Genomic DNA, 24054 nt, shown 5'->3' with positions numbered 1-24054 from the left:
CGCGTATCTTATCCGCGTCTCGTCGAACGGTGCGCAATTTTCACGCATCGTTTAAAGAATTCTCGACGATTCGGTGATCGATTGCACCAGAGGGGAGTGGACGGGTGCGAAGATAGAAATTGATTTCGTCGAGCGCGTATCGTATCGGAGCGCATTAACCCACTTGAATCGTTCGACGAGTCCAGCTCGTCGCATCGCGAAGCTTTAAAGATCGCAACCAGCGATGAAACAGTGATCGGGACGAAATACGGGAAACTTCGATGCGAGATATTCGTTGGTCGTTGTATTCGACGTTGATTAATTATTTACGAGAGATAAACGAACGTAGTCGTACCGAGGCATTGAATTTCTTTTTCGACGTACTTTTAGAGCCGTATTGTTCTCGCAGAGAATTCAACTCGGATGTTGGTTACCCGAAACGTATATAGGTGTTTGAAGCACGTTTCACGCTCTCCTAAATCTTTGGTAAAAAAAATTTCGTTTCAGACGGTCCACCTTGTACACGAGCGGACGGACCCGTCAGTCCTTCGAACCGCGTCGGAAACCTTTTCCGCGCGAGGATTTAATCCTTCCTGAATACCATCCCGTCCAGGACGCGGCCAGGATTAATTTCGACCGCCGTGGTCGGCCAGCCTAGCCATCTAAGCCGGTGATATATGCAGCTACATATATTTCTTCGCAATATGCGCCAGGACGTGCACACAGACTACACTCGAACGCTACCGAGAGCTCCTCGGTATAATCTTGAACGTTATTGCGACCAGACCTCATCCGAGATCGCGATTAACACTCGTCTGGCGATCTCTTGCCCAATAGGACGCGTCGATCGGACACGGTCAACGAAAATAAACACGATTAAAAGCAACGATGAATTTTCCATCGGTATTCGACTGGACGAAATAATTGTGTGACTCTAGAATTTTCTTCGCTCTGGAATCCTTTTACTCTAGAATTTTATTCACACTGGAATCTCTTCACTCTAGAATTTTGTACATGCTGTAATCTCTTTACTCTAAAATGTTGTCTACGCTGGATTCTCCTTACTCTAGAACTTTATTCGCACTGCAATCCTTTTGCTCTAGAATTTTATTCACACTGGAATCTTTTTGCTCTAGAATTTTATTCACACTGGAATCTCTTCACTCTAAAATTTTGTCCATGCTGTAATCTCTTTACTCTGAGAATTTTGTCCACGCTGGATTCTCCTTGCTCTAGAACTTTATTCGCACTGCAACCCTTATGCTCTAGAATTTTATTCACACTGAAATCTTTTTACTCTAGAATATTTTCACGTTGGTATCTTTTCACTCTAGAATTTTGCCCACGCTGTAACTCCTTTATTCTAGAATTTTCTCCACGTTGGATTCTCCTTGCTCTAGAATTGTATTCGTACTGGAATCATTTTATTCACACTGGAATCTTTACGCTCTAGAATTTTATTCAAACTGGAATCTTTTTACTCTAGAATTTTGTACACCCTGGAATCTTTTCGCTCTAGAATTCTATTCAAACTGGAATCTTTTTACTCTAAAATTTTGTACACCCTGGAATCTTTCCACACTGAAATTTCGTTCGCTCTTTGCTTCGTTGCATCAAAGACAACTTCCTCTCGGTGTTCCCATATTTTGCTCTCGACGCGAAGCTCGATTTCCGCGAACGGGAACGAAGCTCCGTTGTAAAAGTGCACGTCGAAGCATCGCATCGCATCGTATCGCATCGCCGGTGAGATTAACTTTCGTTTTGCGACACGTTCGCCAACGTAGTTTTTCGTTCGCCAACGAGAGTACCGTGCACCGAGCGACGCGGTTATTTCGGTGGTTGTCACGGTTACGTCTCGTTCCCGTTCCCGCATAATTCCTCTCGCGTCCTTTGAATTATGACCCTGCACAATACGTCCCGCGCACCGTGCGATAATGTATGCATCGGCCGTGCACGGATACTCAATGGGGCAGCAACGAATCAGGAAGAGAGATACGCGCCTCGAAAGCGATTCAGTGGGCAGAATCAGCGAACCACGCTCGAGTATATTTTTCATCCGGATCGTTGTTCGACCAACTTTTATTCCTTATCGCGTGGACCTGGTTTCGCGGAAGCTTTCCCTATTATCGAATCTCGACGTTTTTTGCGATCACCTCGCGACGCGGACGTACTTAATTTTCGTTCGACCCGAATCCATCCTTTCTTATTCGAGCATCGGTCACTCCGAATCAACATTTACGAAATTATCCACGATAACCGACGAACCATCGAATAAACTTCTCTGTTGCGCGTCAGAAAATTTTCTACGAACACCCACGAACGATCGATATCGTCCGTGAAATAATATTGTCTCGATAATATCGAGAAACGGAAAGATGGACGATAGAACACACGGAGTGTTTTTGCTCCAATATCGGTGAAATATTGCCAAGAAATTGAAAATACGTTCTTTGACATGTGGCACGGTACGGATAATTCTTAGCACCGTGTCGCTGGATAGATACTCGCGAGAACGATCGAAATGTTCGTATAAACGTATGCGTTTTACTCGACCTTGGTCTCGAGCTGCACCGAGTTTTACGCCGGTTCTTTCGATGGATGGAAGTAATCGAATTAATTCCAGTCAACTATTTGCAAACGGAACTCGATATCCGATATGGAAGCTTGTGGTTCGATTCTGTGAACACTTCCTCTCGTATTTAGTCATCGGGGCACTGGGTGTCGGATTGTCGCAATGGCGCGCGGAACGAAAATGGAAGGTATGGCCGATCGAGAAGCGACTAGTCCTGTTTCCTGGTTCGTTCGACTTAAATCCGTGGTATTGTTATTTCCACGGTGATGTGAAATCCATCGTGGAACGTAAAAGTGGCCTCTTTCGATCGAGACACTCGGTACGTATCGCGCAACGTTGTCCACGTTCGAATCTATCGACGAAGCTTCGATAATATCGAACAATTTCCGATTGTTTCGCTAGGTTGCATCGATGCGGATCGTCCCTGAATGTTATCCATCGATGCACGAGATAACATCGCGGATACCCCGAGAGGTACCTCGGGTTTTTCCGGTTCCAAAATGGACGAGGCGAGCCATCTTTCCGAGCAGTGACGCGCATGCACGCCAGTTTGGTCGCATCGACGTTCATTTTCACGCAACGACGATGCTTCACGATCGACCACGATGTCCATCGAACGTGAATTGTTCGCGTAGCGCCTATGGGTGGAGAGCTATAAACGTATCTCCCAGTGTCCATTATCGGGAAGTTTTTACTCGAAAGAACCTCTCGTATCATCGAAACCAGGAGGAGACTCTAGACTCCAGGATCGCTAGAGGTTCAGTCTCTAATTGTTTTTGCGCTAGAGTTCCACGATGTGAAAAGAAAAGTAGGTAGAGCTTATTAGTATAGAGGCCTACGCTTGTAACTCACGAACTATAAATCTACCTACTCTCTAGTATCTACCTCTAGCGGGTACTTTCGACTCGGTAGGACTCTAATATTCGAATCTTCGAAACTAGTAGCCTCTAGACTCCAGGATTGCTAGAGCTTTATTCTCTAATCGTTTTTGTCCCTAGTGTTCCACGATCTACAAAGAAAACTACGTAGAGCTCATTAGTATAGAGGCCTACGCTTGTAACTCACGAACTATAAATCCACCTACTCTCTAGTATCTACCTCTAGCGAGTACTTTCGACTCGGTAGGACTCTAATATTCGAATCTTCGAGACCAGTAGACTCTAGACTCCAGAATCGCTAGAGGTTCAGTCTCTAATCGTTTTTGCGCTAGAGTTCTACGATGTGAAAAGAAAACTAGGTAGAGCTTATTAGTATAGAGGCCTACGCTTGTAACTCACGAACTATAAATCTACCTACTCTCTAGTATCTACCTCTAGCGGGTACTTTCGACTCGGTAGGACTCTAATATTCGAATCTTCGAAACTAGTAGCCTCTAGACTCCAGGATTGCTAGAGCTTTATTCTCTAATCGTTTTTGTCCCTAGTGTTCCACGATCTACAAAGAAAACTACGTAGAGCTCATTAGTATAGAGGCCTACGCTTGTAACTCACGAACTATAAATCCACCTACTCTCTAGTATCTACCTCTAGCGAGTACTTTCGACTCGGTAGGACTCTAATATTCGAATCTTCGAGACCAGTAGACTCTAGACTCCAGAATCGCTAGAGGTTCAGTCTCTAATCGTTTTTGCGCTAGAGTTCTACGATGTGAAAAGAAAACTAGGTAGAGCTTATTAGTATAGAGGCCTACGCTTGTAACTCACGAACTATAAATCTACCTACTCTCTAGTATCTACCTCTAGCGGGTACTTTCGACTCGGTAGGACTGTAATATTCGAATCTTCGAAACTAGTAGCCTCTAGACTCCAGGATTGCTAGAGCTTTATTCTCTAATCGTTTTTGTCCCTAGTGTTCCACGATCTACAAAGAAAACTACGTAGAGCTCATTAGTATAGAGGCCTACGCTTGTAACTCACGAACTATAGATCCACCTACCCTCTAGTATCCATCTCTAGCGGGTAATTTCGACTTGATAAGACTCTAATAATCGAATCTTCGAGACCAGTAGACTCTAGACTCCAAAATCGCTAGAGGTTCAGTCTCTAATCGTTTTTGCGCTAGAGTTCCACGATGTGAGAAGAAAACTAGGTAGAGCTCATTAGTAGAAGGGCATACGCTTGTAACTCACGAACTATAGATCCACCTACCCTCTAGTATCCACCTCTAGCGAGTACTTTCAACTCGGTAGGACTCTAATATTCGTATCTTCGATACCAGTAGACTCTAGACTTCAGGATCGCTAGAAGTTTAATCTCTACAAAGAAATGTACAAAGAAAACTACCTGAAGCTCATTAGATAGAGGCCTACGCTTGTAACTCACGAACTATAAATCCACCTACCCTCTAGTATCCACCTCTAGCGGGTACATTCGACTCGATCGAACTCTAATATTCGTATCATCGATACCAGTAGACTCTAGACACCTCTATCGAAACGTTACGTTACGATGTTTGCTCTTGGCTCTTTCGGCTCTAGAATCGAAGCAACGTTTCCAGCATCGGTCCAGACCACGAGAAACCGAGCTCGTTCGGCCGTTTCGTTACGCGGGCGATAATTTATCGCTCGTTTGGCCACGGAGGCCGAACGTAAGCGGCGATCTGTCGTTTTATCGCGGCGGTGTCACGTAATCCTCGATTACGATCGCGCCACGGCCTCTCCGTTCTCTCGCCATCTTCGTTTCGTATTCGATTCTCTTCCGGGCTGTCCCGTACGACCGCGATTTCGCCCTCGCGACGATCCTCCGGTAAAAGCTGAAACTTCGAGAAAGTAAATATATATCTCGTCGATGCTGCTCGGGTCGCTCGGCGACACAGTCCCCTCGATTTCTCCGCGCGAGCGTCGTTGATGGAGATGACGCCATTCCTCATTACGGTCATTCACGTCTTCGTAATAATTACGCTACTCTCCTCGAGTGGTTACTCGGCCGGTTGGACGTTTCTGTCGACGCGGCAGACTCTGTCAATAACAATCGCTCGGGTGTTTGTCGCAGTAATGACACACAGTCGGCTCGTATCTCGTTGCTTGACCGCTTCTAATTGACGTCCACTAATTCCAGGGTCAGGAATGTCGCCCACGTCCCGCGAATTAGTCCCAAATCTCGCGAACCGTACGTTTCGTTTCGAAATTAACGACGAATAAATCAATCACACGCCTCGATTCAACTTTGCTACTCGATGTTCGGGGAGAATAACACAGAGATACTTGTTTTCGTAGAATTCGAATGTAACGGGAACGCACGCAACAGGGTTGATTTATATACTTTTCTTCTTCAATTTTGTTCACTTTGAAACGACAGAAGACACCTCCTTGTAACGTATAAAGAGCGTAGGCGGTGGGTAATCGTAAAGATACAAATAACCGGAGTCTACGAGATTAGAGAATAAAAAATACCAGTGTCGTGGATCCTCGAACGTCGATCGAAACGTCCGTACTGGAAATCATCGATCCTTTTCAGAGGTAAATTCCTCAGCTTCGCGCAGCACGCGCGCAAACTTCCCGAATATTCCAATTTCGCTAAATAAATGTTCGACTCCTTTACACCGTACTTTAAAGATTCGCATTTTCCAGAAAACTCGATACAGTTTCTAAATTCACACGGTTCCAAAAGTGACCGAAATTTTCCGAAAAACTCGAGAAAGTTTCCAATTGAAATTTACACGGTACTGAAAGTAACCTACATTTTCCGGGAAACTCGATACGGTTACCAACCGAAACGTACCGCAAGGTTGATACAGTTCCGTAAGAACGTTAACGACATTGTGCGTCCCGTTTGGTGGACTATCGTTGGTTTATTTATCTCGAACCGTGCGAGTGAAAAGAAACGTAGGTCCCGGGGCAAGTGGTCTCCGTTTGTCCTTTGCCGAGGGCTGCACTTCAGCTTCCGTAGAAAGGGTGTACCCGTTTGGAACGATAAATAAGGAACTCGTCGACGTAGCTGAAACTGGTGGTCGTTGGGGCGCAAACGACCGGAGAAGAGTCTCGAGGCCTCGGTCGTTTGAACGCGAGGCTCGAAGAGACGCAGCTCGCGGAATAATGGCGCGAACGGGTCGTCGAGGTGGAAAAGACAATGGCTCGAGGCGTAGAACGACGCGACGAGGAGAAGCGAAAGGGGCCGCCGTGAGGCGTCGATGGATCGTTTCGTCGTTGCGCGGTGCTTATCGTACGTGGACTTAGCGTCCGTGTACCGCGTCGTGTTCCGCGCGCCTATTACGAGAAACGACGTGCGCCGACCGGTGGAAAAGAGACGAAAACCGAGATTCGAAGTAAGTGTCACAAGTGGAAAGCAACGATGGGAACGATGCCGACGTCTACCGGCCGTGGACGCAGGTTTCCCCGCGGTTCTTTCTCCCGAGAACTTTGTCTAACCGCCGCGCGTATTCGGAGCACCGCGAGACACCATTATTCGGGGAATCATTTTTTTCCAACCGTTTTCTTTCCGTAAGAAACGGTTCGCGCAGCGGGTCGAAAGTACACACTTTCGACGATACCTCTGCCAAGTTTCGTTAAAGAATCTCGACGCGCGCGGAAGGTACAAATTTTCGCGCGTATCGCTCATTGCGAGTACCCCGATCGAGTACTCCAGGACGAGATTTCTCGATCATCGGTGCACAGAATTCAACGGGATCGGAACTTTTTGAATCAAAACCCTTGAATCGTACGTCTCGAATCATTCGAACACGATCAAAGATCGAGTTACTCGCGAGAAAGTCCATCCCGGAGTATTCGAAAATAGGTGTCTACCCTATTTGGCGGGAATTCGAACTTAACGGGAAGTGTATTTTTACAATGTTCGATTCGATGGGAAATGCTCGAAAGAAGATATCGGTATCTTTCGTCTCGGGAAATAACTGTTCGCCGTGGTTTAACGACGATAGAATCCTGTTCTGACTCCGTCTCCTCTTCTAGAGGAGAGATAGAGAAAAAACGAGCATTTTGCGTAACCGTCGCGTCTCTGGCGATAAAGAAAATCGCGATAGTTCGTTAAGGTGCAATTAACCGGGCGACTACTTCCAGCTCGCTCGAAAGTGCATTCCCCCGCTGCGATAAGGATAAGGATTATCGTCCCTTGGCCTCTCGCGGTGATAACGAAACCACGTCGACGTCTTCCACGGTTTTTCGTCCGTAATCGAACTCTCACCGTTTCGACGTTCCACCAAGCGTGTTCGTGTTCTCCGTGAGAATTGAATTACATTCTCCTGGTCGATGTGTCGCGCGTTTCGCGACCCGTGCTCGCGACAAAAGCACTCGTGAGGCGGACAACCAGTCAGCGGTGAATCGAGGCATCGAACGAGTATCGAGTTACCTGTAATTGCTCCGATCGTTCGTTCGTTCGCCGCATCATTTATTGCATATCGCGCGGGCACAAGCGCGATCACGTTTCCCATCGCGGGTACCCAGAACGCGAAACGATTTCCTACCGCTTTATTGGCTACGAGAGCTTTCTTGGCTGCGTGTGCTCGCATACCTCGAGATACCGCGCCAGGTTTTAACTTCGCGCGTGGAAGTAAGCCCAAACGATGGATTCAACGCTCGAAAAATAATCGAAACGCTTCTCGTAACCTCTCGCGAATTATTTTACGTTTTCTTATATCAAAGATGGCGGTGAAGTTCGTTCAACGATGAACCCTTCGGACAGATCGAAGCTGCACCCTTGGAACGCTCCAATGGGTGACGTTTGCGTCCGAAAGTAAATTAACCCTTTGCACTCGAGGCCTTTCGAAGCTTGCGCGAACCAGCAACTCGATTTCGACCTGTTGCAAACTTCGGATTATATCTAGTTTATTATAATATGCAGGGATCTTGCGTATCTGGTAGTATAGTTATTGTATATATTAGAATATAAAGTTCGAAGAAATGCGTATACAGTGATATGTTTCGATGTGAACGACGACAGTGTCTTTCTGACTCTGGACTTGGAACTCGACTAAAATTAAAAACCAAAACCTTCCGCGCCGATACGGAGACAGTTCTTAAAACTGACATCGGCATCTGGCACCCTTAAGATCGTTGTTGCATTCGTTCCAACAGGGTCAAATTAGGCAAACGTTTTACAGGTACTTAGAAATATTTGTAAACAAACAAGAGTATACGAATAATAGAATTTCAGCGCTGCTCGAGTTCACGCTTCAAATCGACGTCGCTCGAGTGCAAAGGGTCGTGTCGGTAAAGTCTCGCGTATCGTTTTAACGACTTTTCCTTATCCCGAGAATACCAATAAAATCTGTTTATCGATCTCGTTCTCCCGACGGATCCGTGTGACGCTTGGAAACGTTCGAACGAGCTCGTATACAGTCTCGTGCGACATTTTAGTAACTTGTGCTCGTCTCCGAGACAACGATACGATCCAGTGGAGGACACTCGAGAGGTGAACCAGGCGCGTAACGACAATCGTACGAGTTCCGATAAACTCTCGTGTATACGGAGCATCTTTTTCCCTTCGACGCGTTGAAACGACTCGACGAGCGATCAATGGTACTCGAAGAAATTTTACTTGGTTCGGAACTGAGTGGAAAAGTTACTCACGGTTTACGATATCACCGTAGTATATATTTTCGAGTGTTCCTCTCTAGATAGAAACTCTTTCTATTTCGCTAGCTTCGTCTTATCTCGGAGATAGCAATTAAGCTTGGTTATCGATTTCGCTCATTCGAGTGGTACTTGCAAAACCAGATACCTACGAGGTCGTCGTCGTCGTCGTTGAGATACAAGATGGTCGTCCGAGCGGACACGGATGCACCGAACGCGCTGGACTCGAAAATAACACCGGTCAAGTCACCGTTGTGGAATAACTTCTTATTGGCGAACGATTCGTATCCGAACGATACCTAGACAACGTTAATAACGATACGACTCTGCGCAACGCTTCGCGCGACTCTCGTCGCGACATTGCTTTTCCTTCCGAAAAAGGAAAACTCCTTTCCCATCGTACGCTCTGTTGCACTCTCAGCTCGTCAAATTTCCCCAACTTGTCGACCTTAAAATTGTGTTCTCCCGGAGCTAGGTTTTCCTAAACGTACGCTGTCTTAATATTACGATAACGAATACTGGTTTCGTCGCGCGTTATTCATCCCCCGAAGTACTTCCCACGTATCGAGCTCCAGCTCGCCTACGCGCGGACTCGCCCGTTACCTCGCAACAACGCTCGCGTTTCTCGCGTTTCTCGCGTTCTTTGGCAATCATCCGTGCAGCGGAGGCTTTATTTTTCTTTTCTTTTTTTTATTCATTCCGTTATCGCGCAATCGTCGACGCGGCGTTTCGACGGCCGATTTCAACGGTCCCGACTGTTAAATCCGCGCGAGGAAAAAGTGGAACTCGGTACCCACGGGCGAACAATCGCGTCGTGAGAACGCGAGGAGCTGACTCGTTGCGTTAATTATCGGCGGTTGATCCGCGACCGAACTCGTCGCGTTCTTATCGCGAGGGGGACCTCGAGACAATGGCGCATCCTCGCCGAGCACACTGTAACGCGGACAATGCGTTTCCGGTGTGCGTTTCGCGCTCACGTACCGACGTCGCGACCGCTCGCGTTTCGATCCGTGCATCGTTCGCGCCGAGACGATATCGAGCGGGTCGGTTGTCGCGATACGGGCCATACGGGCGTTTCTCGCTACCAGACACCCCGTGGGAATACGGGGATCCATCTTCCGTGACAACCCGATCGGATTCACGGGACGAACTACCCCGTGTTCGGGGAGAGGGTCCATGCGACGAGTCTGGGGGTCAAGTTCGAAATTGTCTCGAAGTACGTTTGGTAGTGTATGTAAAATAGATGAGCGAGTTGGGACTTACACGGTTCAAAATTGTCTCGAAGTACGTTTGGTAGTGTATGTAAAATAGATGAGCGAGTTGGGACTTACACGGTTCAAAATTGTCTCGAAGTACGTTTGGTAGTGTACGTGAAATAGATGAGTGAGTTGGGACTTACACGGTTCAAAATTGTCTCGAAGTACGTTCGATCCTGTATGTAAAATAGATAAGTGAGTTGGGACTTACACGGTACAAAATTGTCTCGAAGTACGTTTGGTAGTGTATGTGAAATAGATGAGTGAGTTGGGACTTACACGGTTCAAAGTTGTCTCGAAGTACGTTTGGTAGTGTATGTAAAATAGAAGAGTGAGTTGGGACTTACACGGTTCAAAATTGTCTCGAAACACGTTGGATACTGTACATAAAATAGAAGAGTGAGTTGGGACTTAAACGGGTCAAAATTGTCTCGAAATACGTTCGATACTGTACGTAAAATAGAAGAGTGAGTTGGGACTTACACGGTTCAAAATTGTCTCGAAATACGTTCGATACTGTACGTAAAATAGAAGAGTGAATTGGCACTCAATTGAGAGTATTCTTGGAATCTGAGTATCCAGTTTTCGCGACGACTCGATCGGATTTAGGGTACACGAGTACTCTTGTTTAAAGAGACGACCGGAGCGACGAGTCGTGATACGGTACACGTTCAAAACTGTTTCGAAGTAATCTCGAAATTATACGTAGAATGCATAGAAGTATACCTTGTACCTTCCGCGACAACTCGATCGGATTTAAGGTGTGTACGGTCCCTCGTTTAAAGACACGATCGAATCGACGAGTAGATAAGCAGCATTAATTAAAAAATTATTTTGAAATAATCTCAAAGTATGCGATTGGGATCAAGGCCAGCGCAGAAGAGGTATACAGGAATTTTCGGTTCAGATTCGAAATCCCGCGTTCGAAGTTCAAAGGCGCGTATCGATGAATCGAACAAGTGGACTCTGGTGTATTATTCGTCGCGCAGCGGAGAGTTCATTCGCGGAAGAAAATTCCCCCGCGGGAAAGAGCACGGAAACTCGAGTGGACGAAATCCAATCGATGGAAGGAACCGATTTCCCAGCGAGGGAAAAATTCAGCCCGGGGTTGCGGGAATCCCGCGCCGGGTCTCCCGTACGGAGCGTAAAATCGATCGAACGCGAGACACCTCGAGTCCCTTCGAGAGGAAGAAGCCACGACGCGTGACGAGACACGCGCGTCGATCGTTGATCGAACGTCGATCCGGGGGTTACGAGTTCCTGGACGCTCGAGCACGATGGAATTCCTCGACGGTAACGAACGATGGGCGAGAGAGACCCACGGACGGCGATTAGTCACTCGGCTAACTCGTTAAAGGCGTCACTGTGATCGAATTAAGGTCGAACGAGAGCGGGACTTTTCTCGCCTCGATTAAGTGGGTCGACTAAAACGCCATTGGCTGATTAGCTACGACCGTGGTGCCGCGGGCGTCCCTTGCGTCACCGTAACCGAGCCAACGACCCATTTTTCCCCAACCTCGGACCTCCATCCGCCCGCGGAAAACGAAAACCGTACGAGAAATTCAATCTTCGCGATTTCCAACCGATCGCCAGACCGTGGAACGATTCTCCAGGGTGGAAAATCGAGTCGTGGTTCTCGAAATGAACATTTTCCAGGGGATTCCCGGGTCGAGTCCCTGGGGTCACCGTGACCCCGGCTAACGAGCCATTTTTGACCTCGGTGCTCCATCTGGCCGTGAAAAAGGAAAATCGTACGAGAAATTCAATTTTCAGGATCGAGGAACCTGTCTCCTTGGTGGAAAATCGAGTCGAGATTCTCCAAACGCAGATTTTCAAGGTGATTCCCGGGTCGAGTCTCTGAGGTCACCGTGACCCCTGCGAACGAGCCATTTGTGACCTCGGAGCTCCATCTGGCCGTGAAAAAAGAAGAAATTTAAGTTTCGAGACTCAGGGACCCGTATGCACGAAGAGAAATCGAGCGAAGGTTCTCGAAACGCAGATTTTCCAGGGGATTCCCGGGTCGAGTCCCTGGGGTCATCGTGACCCTGGCGAACGACCCATTTGTGACCTCAGAACTCCATCTGGCCGTGAAAAAGGAAAATTGTACGAGAAATTCAATTTTCAAGACCGAGAATCTGTCTTTGTGGTGGAAAATCGAGTCGAGATTCTCCAAACGCAGATTTTCCAGGGGATTCCCGGGTCGAGTCCCTGGAGTCACCGTGACCCTGGCGAACGACCCATTTTTGACCTCGGAGCTCCATCTAACCGTGAAAAAAGAAGAAATTTAAGTTTCGAGACTCAGGGACCCGTATGCACGATGAGAAATCGAGCGGAGGTTCTCGAAACGCAGATTTTCGGGGGGTTCCCGGGTCGAGACCGATAAAGGGGTCACGGTTATTTATAGTACGATACCACCGTGGCTGCACAGCACGGTGTTCGGCTCCGGGAAATCGATGAGCTTTCGCGGAAGCTCGCTAAAGGACCGGCGGGGTGTTCTCTCGGCGAGATTCATTTTCTCGGTGGTTCGTGGGTTTGAATGGCTCCGCGTAGGCTTTCGATGGAATTTTCTTTGACTGTTTCGCGGCTAGGTAGTAATTTAAATTTTGGAATTTCCTCGAATCGCGCCGTTGAAAAGCTTTGAATCAACGAATGGTTACTCGACTTATACCGGGAGCGTTTTCTAAAGCGAGGGTGGTCTTTCAGCACCCGATTCCGCAGCGTGGACGACAATGTTACATTTTCCAGAAAAATCCACGAATCGGTCCTTCGGAGTTTTCTTTCGTCGCTAATCGATCATCGAAAAAGAATAAATACTTCCATTTCTCGATTTTTTCAAACGGAACAATCCTGTTTATATATATTTTTTTTTTTCGTTCATCATCGACAAATTTACGAGCATCGTTATCGATCTAATCGGCGTCTCGGTTCGTTGGAAAACTCCCGTCCTTCAATTTGAATTTTCTTCGAAGCGAATCGGTCGCCTCGATATCGAACTACGACCGTTTAAAGACTCGCCGGATATAATCGGGCAAAGGTGAATGAAGATCGACCTACGAATGTTCCTGGAAATGCGTACGGGCGATAAGAGAAGAAGAAAAAACAAACGGGGAAAAAAGTGGGCGCGAGTACGGGCAATAGAAAAAAACAACTAGCACCGACGCAGAAAATACGTCTGGCTCTCGAGCGCGTAGTAAGTTTTTTTTAAGGCTCTCGGTGGACCCATTGGCGTAATTGCGGTTTATTCCAGATTCCTCGGTGTTTTCGTTACTCCACCATTGGCGTAACGGTGATATTTCTCAATTCGTTCCGAGATCTACACGAACTCTCTTCTGTATCTGCAATTATCCATGCAACTGATATTGATGCAAATGATCTTGTAATTTTCATCGTTGGTCGTCCACGGTGAAATTGACCTTTGGATTCACCGTTATTGTTAATAAATATTATTCCGTGTAAAGTGTTCCCGTGTATTCTCGTTCGAAACGCTCGCTGTGCCCCTCTCTCGCGATACCCCGTCTCGCCGCGCATCGAGAACTCTCGTGAAGCACTCGTCCCCGCGTTCAAAGCCTCGTCAAAGTAAATCCGTCGCGAACACCCCTCGAATTTGTAATTTCTGAACATTCCGACCGAATATTCAAAGATCCCTCGTTCCCGCGGTGTTCCTTTGACGCGCAGCCCGCAATTTACAAACACACGTCCACTCGAGACGAAACGTCGTCGTCCCTATCGTGAACCCACCCTCGGTTCGTTCACGAGCGTACGCCTATGGCCGATCGAGGAATACTCTCGACAAACGTGTTCGTTTGTTCTTTCAGGATAAGATGAATGCACCGGTGTACGCGTCGTCCTGTCCCGCGTTGCAGTCGAATCTCTCGCTGCACAGCTCGTCCTACTACAGTGAATACAGCGGCGCCGCGAGGAGGCGATTGTCGTCAACGGGTGAAGCTGACACCTCGGCCACGTCCAGCTACGAGGGTAGCGACAGTTCGGAAAACAGCGACGAATCGCGTCTCGAACCTGTCAGCCAGATGGAGCGCGAGCAACTGGAGACGTTCTTTCGTGGCTTGAAATCCCAGGTAAACGATCCTTTACCGACCGTTACGAAACCGAAATTATTTCGATGAAAAGATCATTGGAAAGAGGTCTTTGCGATACCGAAATTATTTCAGTTAGAGGTAACAAAGTAGTGATATAGAAATTATTTCAGTTGAGGTAACAAAGTAGTGATATAGAAATTATTTCGGTAAAGAAATCTTTGCGCTACAGAGATTACTTTGGTATCGGTAACAAAGTGGAAATATAGAAATTATTTCACAGTCGGCAAAGAAATCTTTGCGATACCGAAATTATTTCAGTTGAGGTAACAAAGTAGTAATACAGAAATTATTTCGGTAAAGAAATCTTTGCGCTACAGAGATTACTTTCGTATCGGTAACAAAGTGGAAATATAGAAATTATTTCACAGTCGGCAAAGAAATCTTTGCACTATCGACATTACCTTGGTATCGGTAAAGAAATCTTTGCAGTACCGAAATTATTTTTGCGTCGATAAGGAAATCTTTGCGATACCGAAATTATTTCAGTTGAGGTAACAAAGTAGTAATATAGAAATTATTTCGGTAAAGAAATCTTTGCCCTACAGAGATTACTTTGGTATCGGTAACAAAGTGGAAATATAGAAATTATTTCACAGTCGGCAAAGAAATCTTTGCACTACCGACATTACCTTGGTATCGGTAAAGAAATCTTTGCACTAACGAAATTATTTCCGTGTCGGTAAAGAAATCTTTGCGATACCGTCGTTGTTTCGGTATCGGTAAAGAAACTTTTGCAATACCGGCATTATTTAAGCACCGGTAAAGAAACTTTTGCGGTACTTGTGGTTCTCGAAGAGCAATTTCTATCATCGTTCCTTCCAAATTGATTCACACCGTCGCTCGAAGGTTTCTTACAAAATCTTCTCACCTCGGATACCCTTCCACTTTGTTTCTTTTTTTTTTTGCAATCTGCGATGTAACATTCGTGCGACAGGTATTCGTCTGCGAGTCGTTGGCAAACCTGTATCTCGGGAACGCGTCGCAGACCGAAAGATGGGAGCTCCGATTCACCGGGATACCCGTGGTGGTTCTGGACCTTGGGGAAACCCGATCGAGATCCAAGAGGCGGATTCAAATTCTATTGGCCGAGCGCGGCACTTGCTTCACACTCTGGAGGGAGACCATCGATAATCTGTCCTCGTACAAGGTAAACCATTTCGATGATAACCGTTCGAACATCCGAAAGATCGGTTGGCGATCGATTCGATTTATCAAAGAACGAAAAACCCGGTCGCGTGTAGGATAACGAGAAAGAATGATAAAATATAAAACGCGATTATTGCGCGAAGTCTTTACGAACGAACGACATTTTGCAAAATGAAATTTCCACGTTCGGACGCGTTAATTTCGTCAGAGGGCGATCGAAGTTTCTTTCTCAGTTTCGAATCGAACGAAAATTGTTAACGAAACGCTGATCCGGCCTAATTGGAACACGAATTCGCTTATTAGTTGTTAGAAACCACCGTTGCATCCGTTCCACTCGTTGCCCGCTGTCGTTCGCAGTTTCATGCTCCGCCGGCCGGTGGAAATTTCGCAGCACGATATTTAAAACCGCTCCGAGGCGTTCCATCGATCTCGCGACGTCGTGCTGTTATCCCGCGCCTGTTATCCCATCGAGATCGCGAACGAGATCCGAGCGCCCGGATATCCGCGATACTCGTACATCGTGACCAGATATCTGTGAATTCTCGCTCCCTGTTACTCAATTTTTCAAAGTCGTTCGAATTTTACCGAAAGTGATAGCCTCTGGCCGAAATTACAACCGAAAAACTCAAGCGGATAGATCTTTCTTTACTATTGGAGCATTCCAACGTTGAGTTACTCGAATATTAAACAAGCAATGATGAAACCTAAATTGAAGGACAATATTAAATAATGGAAAGAAATCTAAAGCGAGGGATAATATTAAATAATGAAAAAAAATTTTAAGCGAGGGATAATATTGAATAATGAAAAAAAGAAACCTAAAGCGAGGGATAATACTAACCCTTTGCATTCGAGGCTTGTTTGCTACAGGGAACCGACGCCTCGCGAAAATCCTTTAAGTGGTAAAATTAATCCGGAACTGTTATATTTACCGGAACTATCCGGTAAAATTAATCCATTTTTCTATACTTCGCGTACATGCGTTTACACTCTACGAGAACGTAATATTTAAATTCCAATTTGAATTCCAAACCACCGAGTTTTCCCGGATGGAAAATGGTACACCGAGTCAAGTGGCGATCGAGGATCTCTCGAGTCCAAAGGGTCAAATAACGAGGAAAATCTTTCGATTTTCCGCTTTCCCCGAAAATTACAATACTCGAACGTTCGTTCTGTCTTACGAACTGTTCGAGACGGAACACTTCGCGTTGAAATTGAACGGTAAATAATGATTGGCAGGTCTCGGGTCCGGCGTTCCACACGATGTGTCTCTCGTCGGATCACACGCGTCTCGCTGGTCTGAGCTTCGACAACCCGAAAGCGGCGAACGATCTCTGGCAGCACATAGAGCGGCTGGTATCCTGCCCGGAGAACATCAGTCTGTCGGTGCCCGGTAAGAAGAAGAAGAAACCGGTGCCGAAGAAGGTGGTGCTCCCGGCGAAGAGCAACATCAGCCAGCCGTGTCAATTCCAGCACGTGACGAGCGTAGACGCGGCCGATCGTTCGCGATACTTCTCGCTCCAGACGTTGGTACCGGCTCTGAACGAGCTTGGCAACTCCCTCGAGGCGAATTTCTGAGAAAAGGAGAACCACGACGAGCGTACAGATTCGTAATCGGCTCCCACGCTCGACCGCTACCCCGTTCCCTATCCGATGATCCAATCGTTTTAGGTAAATTTCGTCGATAAGATTGGAAGAGTGGACGCGCGCGAAAGCGGCTTGTAAACTCACACGAGCTAAATCAAACGTATCGTCGAGTTCCTCGTTCGAGCGATCGACGAGCGAACAGGAAACGAAAGATGGAAGAAAGATGGCATTTGCCGGTGTCACTCGCCTCGCGTAGGAAGAGGAGGCGCGCGCGGTAGAGCGCGAGAGTTGACGAGATATCGATCGTCCCTGAGATACCAAATAACTCGAGACGATCGATACTCTCGCGGTAGATTTCGATTCCAGAAACTCCAGACTGAGAACCCGTTCGACGAACGGGTTCGAATTTTGCATTCCAGAATTAAGAGCACGCTGAGAAGTCTCGCGACGGAGTTCGAATTTCGGTTACAGTGACCTCGTGCGCACCGAGGATCCTCGCGAGGGTAAAGAGGGTATCGGTATCGATACGGTTGGGTATCGGTAAAGAAATCGTTTCGATACTGAAATTATTTCGGTGTCGGTAAAGAAACCTTTGCCGCATACCGACATTGTTTCGGTATCGGTAAAGAAATCTTTGCGATACAGGAGTTGGGTCGTGGTCGGTAAAGAGATCTTTCCAATACCGACGTTGTTCCAATATCGGTAAAGAAATATTTGCAACACTTGCGACTTTCGTGGTGCAATTTCTAAGCGCTGTTCCTTCCAAAACCGATTTTCATCGCGCGTATCTCGGTTTCGATAACCCTAGAGTGGACAGAGGACTCTCGCGATCGTACAGTCGTTGAGATTTCGAAGTTGAGAAAGATCGAGTCGTCTCGTTCGCGATCGCGATCGTGTGCTTATCGATCTCACGTCGAGTAACGATCGTCCTTGATCGTTCTGAGTGCGCTTTAGAGGAAGAGACGATCGACGTATGCTCGAAACGCGAATAATGTACAACGCAACGTACGTGAGAACGTAAACGACGAACCGGCAATTTCGCGTTGACACGTCGCGAGCATTTCCGCTTGCCGGGAGCCACGCTCGCGAGCGTTTTTTGTTCACTCGCTCGCAATTAGGCAGCCCCTTCGTGTTCGAAAAACCGTGGAGTAATCTCTTTTGGCGCAGCTCCTTCCGCCGCGTTTTCCCGCCGTGGTTCTCTTCTCGTTTTAACGATCGTCTTTTCAAGGTTTCGCGCGTTCCGCGTTGCACGCTTCGACCCCTTTCGGACCTGAATTTTAACCCGCGGTCTGACCCGGGATCGATAACCTTCCTCCCGCCGCTTTTTCCAGCGAATTGTACATTTTTAACGCGTTAAATCGCACGTTGCGAATATACAGGGTGTCCGGACGATACCGATGGTACCACGCGAAAAAAGAAACACGGAAGAAAATTATTTCGTTCGATTAAACTCGTGTCCAAAGCGTCTGCTCATCGATGGTTAATTCTACTTGCGTCTAGGTAATAATCCTATCTAGAATAGGATCGAAAATTATTTCGTTCGACTGTACTCGTGTTCAACGTGTCTGTTCATTAACGGCAAATTCTACTTGCGTCTAGGTAATAATCCTACCTAGGATAGGATCGAAAATTATTTCGTTCGACTGTACTCGTGTCCAACGTGTCTGTTCATTAACGGCTAATTCTACTTGCGTCTAGGTAATAATCCTACCTAGGGTAGGTCCGAAAATTATTTCGTTCGACTGCACTCGTGTCCAACGTGTCTGTTCATTGACGGTTAATTCTACTTGCGTTTAGGTAACTATCTAGGTAAATAGACATCAAAGTGGACTAGAAATAGATAACACCGTATCGCGATGTTCGAGAACACCAACGTGAGTGGCGAGTGACGGACGAACAGAATTTTCAAAATGGATTTTCTCGAAAACGAAACTTCCATCGGAGAAACGTTACCAAGGTATCGTCGAGGTGTAGTTTCTCGCGTGGAACGATTATATCACCGTTTGTACCATCGGTTACCAATTAACCCTGTGCATCGTGCATCGAAAAAATGACCGAGTTCGAAGTATCGCGTACAGCGAGTCCTCGACTTCTGTGACTTCACGCGTAAACGGAAACGTGTTCGCGCGATCACGCGAACAATTCGTTATCGTTGGAAGAACGTGATCCAAAATTGCACGTAGTCTCGTTAACGAGCATTCCCTCACGCGAAAGCGGTAAAACGTATAATCGTTTAACTCTTTAAGAATAATAATCGAACGCCTACTCTTTCGTCGAACGTATGGTGTGACTTTCGAGCGGTAGCATAATCGAGCTCGAGGACTTAACGTACGCGTGAATTGTCCTCCGTGTTCGAAACAGCTCGGACGAGATACCGATTAGAAGGATATTCGTCGCGTTTCAAGTGGATTCTCCCTGTAAATGTTCGATCTTGCGAGTCTAACGTCAAGGTGTTGTTCTCTTCCAAATTGGCAGTGTTTCCAGTGGACAAAGGCGACGAATTTTTACGCCGACAACGATATCGACGATTGCGATTTCGATGCTCCCGATCGTTAATTTTTGCCCTTTGAGAGCAAAGTCATCGGTATTGACACTATAGAGCACGGGAAGGATTCTCAATTTTGTCCTTTGAGAGCACAGTCGTCGATGTTGACACTCTGGAGCATGGAAATGGTTATCGTGTGCTCTCTGAGAGCACAGTCGTCGATCTTGACACTCTAGAGCATGGAAATGGTTCTCAACTTTGCCCTTTGAGAGCAAAGTCGTCAATGTTGACACTCTAGAGCATGAAAATAGTACTCAACTTTACCCTTTGAGAGCAAAGTCACCCGTATTGACACTCTAGAGCACGGGAAGGGTGCTCATGTGCTCTTTGAGAGCACAGTCGTCGATGTTGACACTCTAGAGCATGGAAATAGTACTCAACTTTACCCTTTGAGAGCAAAGTCGTCAATGTTGACACTCTAGAGCATGGAAATAGTACTCAACTTTACCCTTTGAGAGCAAAGTCGTCAATGTTGACACTCTAGAGCATGGAAATAGTACTCAACTTTACCCTTTGAGAGCAAAGTCACCCGTATCGACACTCTAGAGCACGGGAAGGGTTCTCAATTTTGCCCTTTGAGAGCAAAGTCGTCGATGTTGACACTCTAGAGCATAGAAATAGTACTCAACTTTACCCTTTGAGAGCAAAATCACTCGTATTGACGCTCTAGAGCACGGAGAGGGTTTTCAACCTTTGCTCTTTGCGAACAAAGTCATTAGTCTTGTACTCTGTAAGTAAATTCAGCCGCGTTGAGAAAATTCGAAGGCATTGATAAAATTGTAGACGTTGTCGAAGAATTGTCCAGCTGTTAAAATTGTTCTCAAGGTGGGCCTTCGTCGTCGATGATTGAAATTTGTCGTGCTTGTCCAGAACACTGCTCCATTTTCTTCTTCCAGCGCGGTTCGACGCCGTTAGCACGAAAAGGATTTTCAACTGTTACCTTCGCCCTTTGCGGACAAAGTAGGCCGTCGCTTTACGTAATTTAGCCGCGTTGAAAAAACGGAGGTGATCCTAAAGAGTCGTCCTTGCGTTAAACGAGACCGTTCCACGACACCCTTTTGTCGCGAACGTCGAGCAAGGTGCTTTTGACGTCGATTTTCCGAACGAATTTACGTTGCTGCGCGTAACACACGCCTCGATAGCTCTGTACACGCTCTCGTACGTCGGTGTTACCGGCCTTTACGAGATAAGCTGATTATACACTGAGAAAACGAATTTCCCACGGGACGAACGCCAGTTACCGCGGCACCAAAGGATTTTTTACGGTAATTCTCGTTTCAACTAACAAGAACATTCCAACGAGAACCAGAATACCAAATTCAGCAGACAAAGGATAAAACGCGAAAAAGATCCAATTATTATTAACGTCCGTGAGATTTCTTGCAAATTATCGCTCGTTCTTCTCTTTATAAGTATTAAGGATAACCAATAGCGTAAAATACCAGAGAACATTGTTTCCGTTAAATATTCCTACAAATTTCCATTAATCTTTTAGCACGTCTTTTAGACACACTGGTGACTCGCGAGCATTTATTCACGAGTCTGTACATCATACATTCCAATTACGGTGTATATCGAGAGGACAGAGTAATCGAAAAATATAAGAACGGGTAAAGTTTCCAATTGAATAAACGACGATTATTATTTCTTCGATTTTACGGAAAAGAAACAACATCGATAAAGCTGGGGGCTCGGTGCTGAGGACACAGCTCGTTAGTCCTCTCGGTGCACAAAAGGAGCATCGTTCCTTTGTCTGACAGAGAATTTTCATGCGAAACGATAAAAATTCTTTCGTGCCACGCTAGCCGGCATTCTTTCCACACGGAATCCGTTTTCTTCGCGGGAAGAATGCCAGTGTATGGCCATTGTTCTGCATGCGCGTGTTGTCCGAATAACGACGCGACGAGGCTGGTTTCCAGCGATCGTGCGCGCTCGAACGAGCGATTTTAACGTAGACACTTGTTAACGATAATACATTTAGAACGTTTCGTCGTTAACCGGGCTTGCCGATTACCTAGAACAGGGGACACCTCGCCGATTTCTACGACCGCGCGACAACGTTCTCGATATTTTCAACGATCGTTTCCTGTACAAACAATCAACGTTCGAATATACGGAAAAAAGAAAAGAAAAAGAAAAACGTACGTTCACTCGTATCGATACACACACGGAAATGGAAACTCGACGCTTATATTATTTTATCTATGCATACAGTACGCGTTTAAGTATCGTTCGACACGACGAGAGCCACGTTCCAGCTCGAACCAACGTTACTACTTATTCTTTACCTCGACCCGTTAATTTTTCACCGATATTAAAAACGATTAACACGTATCGGTCGAGTTCAGCCGGGACTGCGTTCGAGAACCAAGGTGTATTCGTAATTTAAGTTTAAGTTGTTCGTTGACCTTCGCGTACTCGAAGGTCATCGAAATCGGCCAAGTGTCTTCTATTCCGGACAATTAACCCGGACTTTGATCGTTGATGTTAATCGTCCCACATGGTTGGCGATTCTCCGATGTATTTCAACCCTTTTTCCTACCCCCGCTCTGTACTTTCTCTCACGTTTCGTTCACTTGTAACGAAACCTTCGTTCACTTGTAACGAAACCTTCGTTCGCAGTTCTTGAAGAATCGTCTCGTTTCACGAGTTCGGTTCCAAGGATCGATGAACTATGAATTGGTACTCGCGATCGAAGACGGAAATTTTCTACGAGCTGGATAAAAAAGCATTGATTCCATGGATCGAGAGAATCGTTCCAAAGTTTCACGCATGCGTGTTTCGCGCGTCTTCGATCGCAACGGAGAATCCCAGCCGGCATCATCAAATTTCTCGCGTTTCAAGAATAATTAACGTCGATCTTATATATGTTTGCGTTGCGATCTACGCGGAGTTAATCGCGTTTGATAATTATGATAACGATAATATCAATAACAATAACAATATTCGTTCGCTACGCGATCATCACCGAGGCTTCCTGGCGGATTTTAGAGACTTAAGTGTACACGAGGACGACTTCGATATCGATTAACGTTAACATTCTTTTGTCTACGACTGTGATATAAATATATTTGTATAGTTGCGTTTCGTAATACGTATCCGCATATTGATTAATCACTTTGATATATAAGTTTACCGAGCATCGTTGCGCATGTAATAATTGTGGTAAAATAAATAGTAACTTCATCAATCGTATCGCCCCGAGTTTTCACGTCGACGCTCTCCTACGCGATTCGTAGATTCGATTACGAACGAACGATCGTTTCGTTTCGAAAAAATCGATAAACGATTCGTTCCACCGATCGATTCCCGCTTATCGATCTTTGCTTCGCGAGAGATACAACAAGCAAAATTAATCTCCGTGGCAATTTTACGCGTTGGATCGAGCGTACGACAAAAAAAAAAGAAAAATAAACAAAAGAAAGAAAAATACGGAGAAGAAAATCGGAGAATTTTCCTACGGTCGCCGCGAGATGGCAGCACCGACTAGTTTGCAAATGGACGCGAATCGAGCGTCGATAACTTCGTGGTTCGACAATTATGGTACTTTCTCGGAAATTTTACGATTCACGGGAGATTATTTATTTTTTTTTCATCTCGATCTTGGAATTCGGAGCTTTCGGAGCTGTCCACGTTCGCGCGAATTATACTTCTCGAATCGTGATTTTAAAACGGTGACTTTCGGACGGTTCACGATCGCGTATAAATCGTTCTTTTCCATCGTGATGTTAAAACTGTCGCGTCTCGTGAAAATGTTGAATTTCGGGACGATTCTGGCTCGCTTGAATTGTTCTTCTCTATAATGGTTTGAAAATCGTCGTGTTCCGCGGCAGCTTCGCGATTATTGAGACGAGGGTAAACCGAGCACAGCCTACGTGGCTGCTCCAGATAGATGCGTCCGATACGAGACTTCGTCCGGTTGCGGGGCCCGGGCCCCGGACCCCCGATCGCGTAATGAGAGACCCCGGAGCCGCCTATTGGCTCGCGTGGGCTCCCTTGTTCATGGAAATCTTTCAATACCTATCGAAACCGCGATCGTGACCCTCGATCGAGAATAGAAATTGGAATCGCGACCGTAGCGATCGATCGAGGGTAGAAAATGGCGCGAAGGAGTGATTTCGAACCAACTACGTTCGTTTGTTCTGCATAATATCCCATTTTTGCGTTAAAAATCGACCAATCCGTGAATAAATAACGTACGATCGATACGGAGAATCTTATAACCCAAACATCAAATGAAAAGTATTAAAACTAATCTCGTGTAATCGTTCCTGACCATTTCTCTACTCCTTCGTGTACGTTACCAATTTCAAAATGGCTACCTGGTTGCGCGAAGCAACGATCCAC

At 46.2% G+C, this 24054-nt stretch overlaps 2 protein-coding genes across 4 annotated transcripts in view; both read left to right on the top strand.

Moving 5' to 3' along the window:
• The window catches only part of Mesr3 (misexpression suppressor of ras 3), a 42306-nt gene extending 19404 nt beyond the window's left edge, over nt 1-22902 (top strand). For all 3 annotated transcript variants that reach the window (XM_076319027.1, XM_076319026.1, XM_076319028.1), the window contains exons 2-4: nt 14148-14408; nt 15364-15576; nt 16815-22902. In XM_076319027.1, coding sequence (XP_076175142.1) covers nt 14154-14408; nt 15364-15576; nt 16815-17153 — 807 coding nt within the window. In that variant the 5' untranslated portion in view covers nt 14148-14153 and the 3' untranslated portion in view covers nt 17154-22902. The remainder of the gene's footprint in view (nt 1-14147; nt 14409-15363; nt 15577-16814) is intronic.
• LOC143150606 (uncharacterized) lies at nt 8464-14128 on the top strand. Its single transcript, XM_076319029.1, has 2 exons — nt 8464-13522; nt 13580-14128. Exon 1 carries the CDS (start codon nt 11185-11187, stop codon nt 11665-11667), a length of 483 nt encoding a protein of 160 aa, XP_076175144.1. The 5' UTR covers nt 8464-11184; the 3' UTR covers nt 11668-13522; nt 13580-14128.
• Nucleotides 22903-24054: the final 1152 nt, after the last annotated feature.

The sequence above is a fragment of the Ptiloglossa arizonensis genome, chromosome 8 (genome assembly GCF_051014685.1).
Source record: "Ptiloglossa arizonensis isolate GNS036 chromosome 8, iyPtiAriz1_principal, whole genome shotgun sequence".
Classification (NCBI taxonomy): Eukaryota; Metazoa; Arthropoda; class Insecta; order Hymenoptera; family Colletidae; genus Ptiloglossa; species Ptiloglossa arizonensis.
The sequence above is the reverse complement of the archived record's forward strand: the minus strand, read 5'-3'. Positions and strand labels throughout refer to the sequence as shown.

What these genes read in the sequence shown, in the direction of transcription:
- LOC143150606 (XM_076319029.1), top strand. Translation starts at nt 11,185, where the DNA reads ATGCGATTGGGATCAAGGCCAGCGCAGAAGAGGTATACAGGAATTTTC.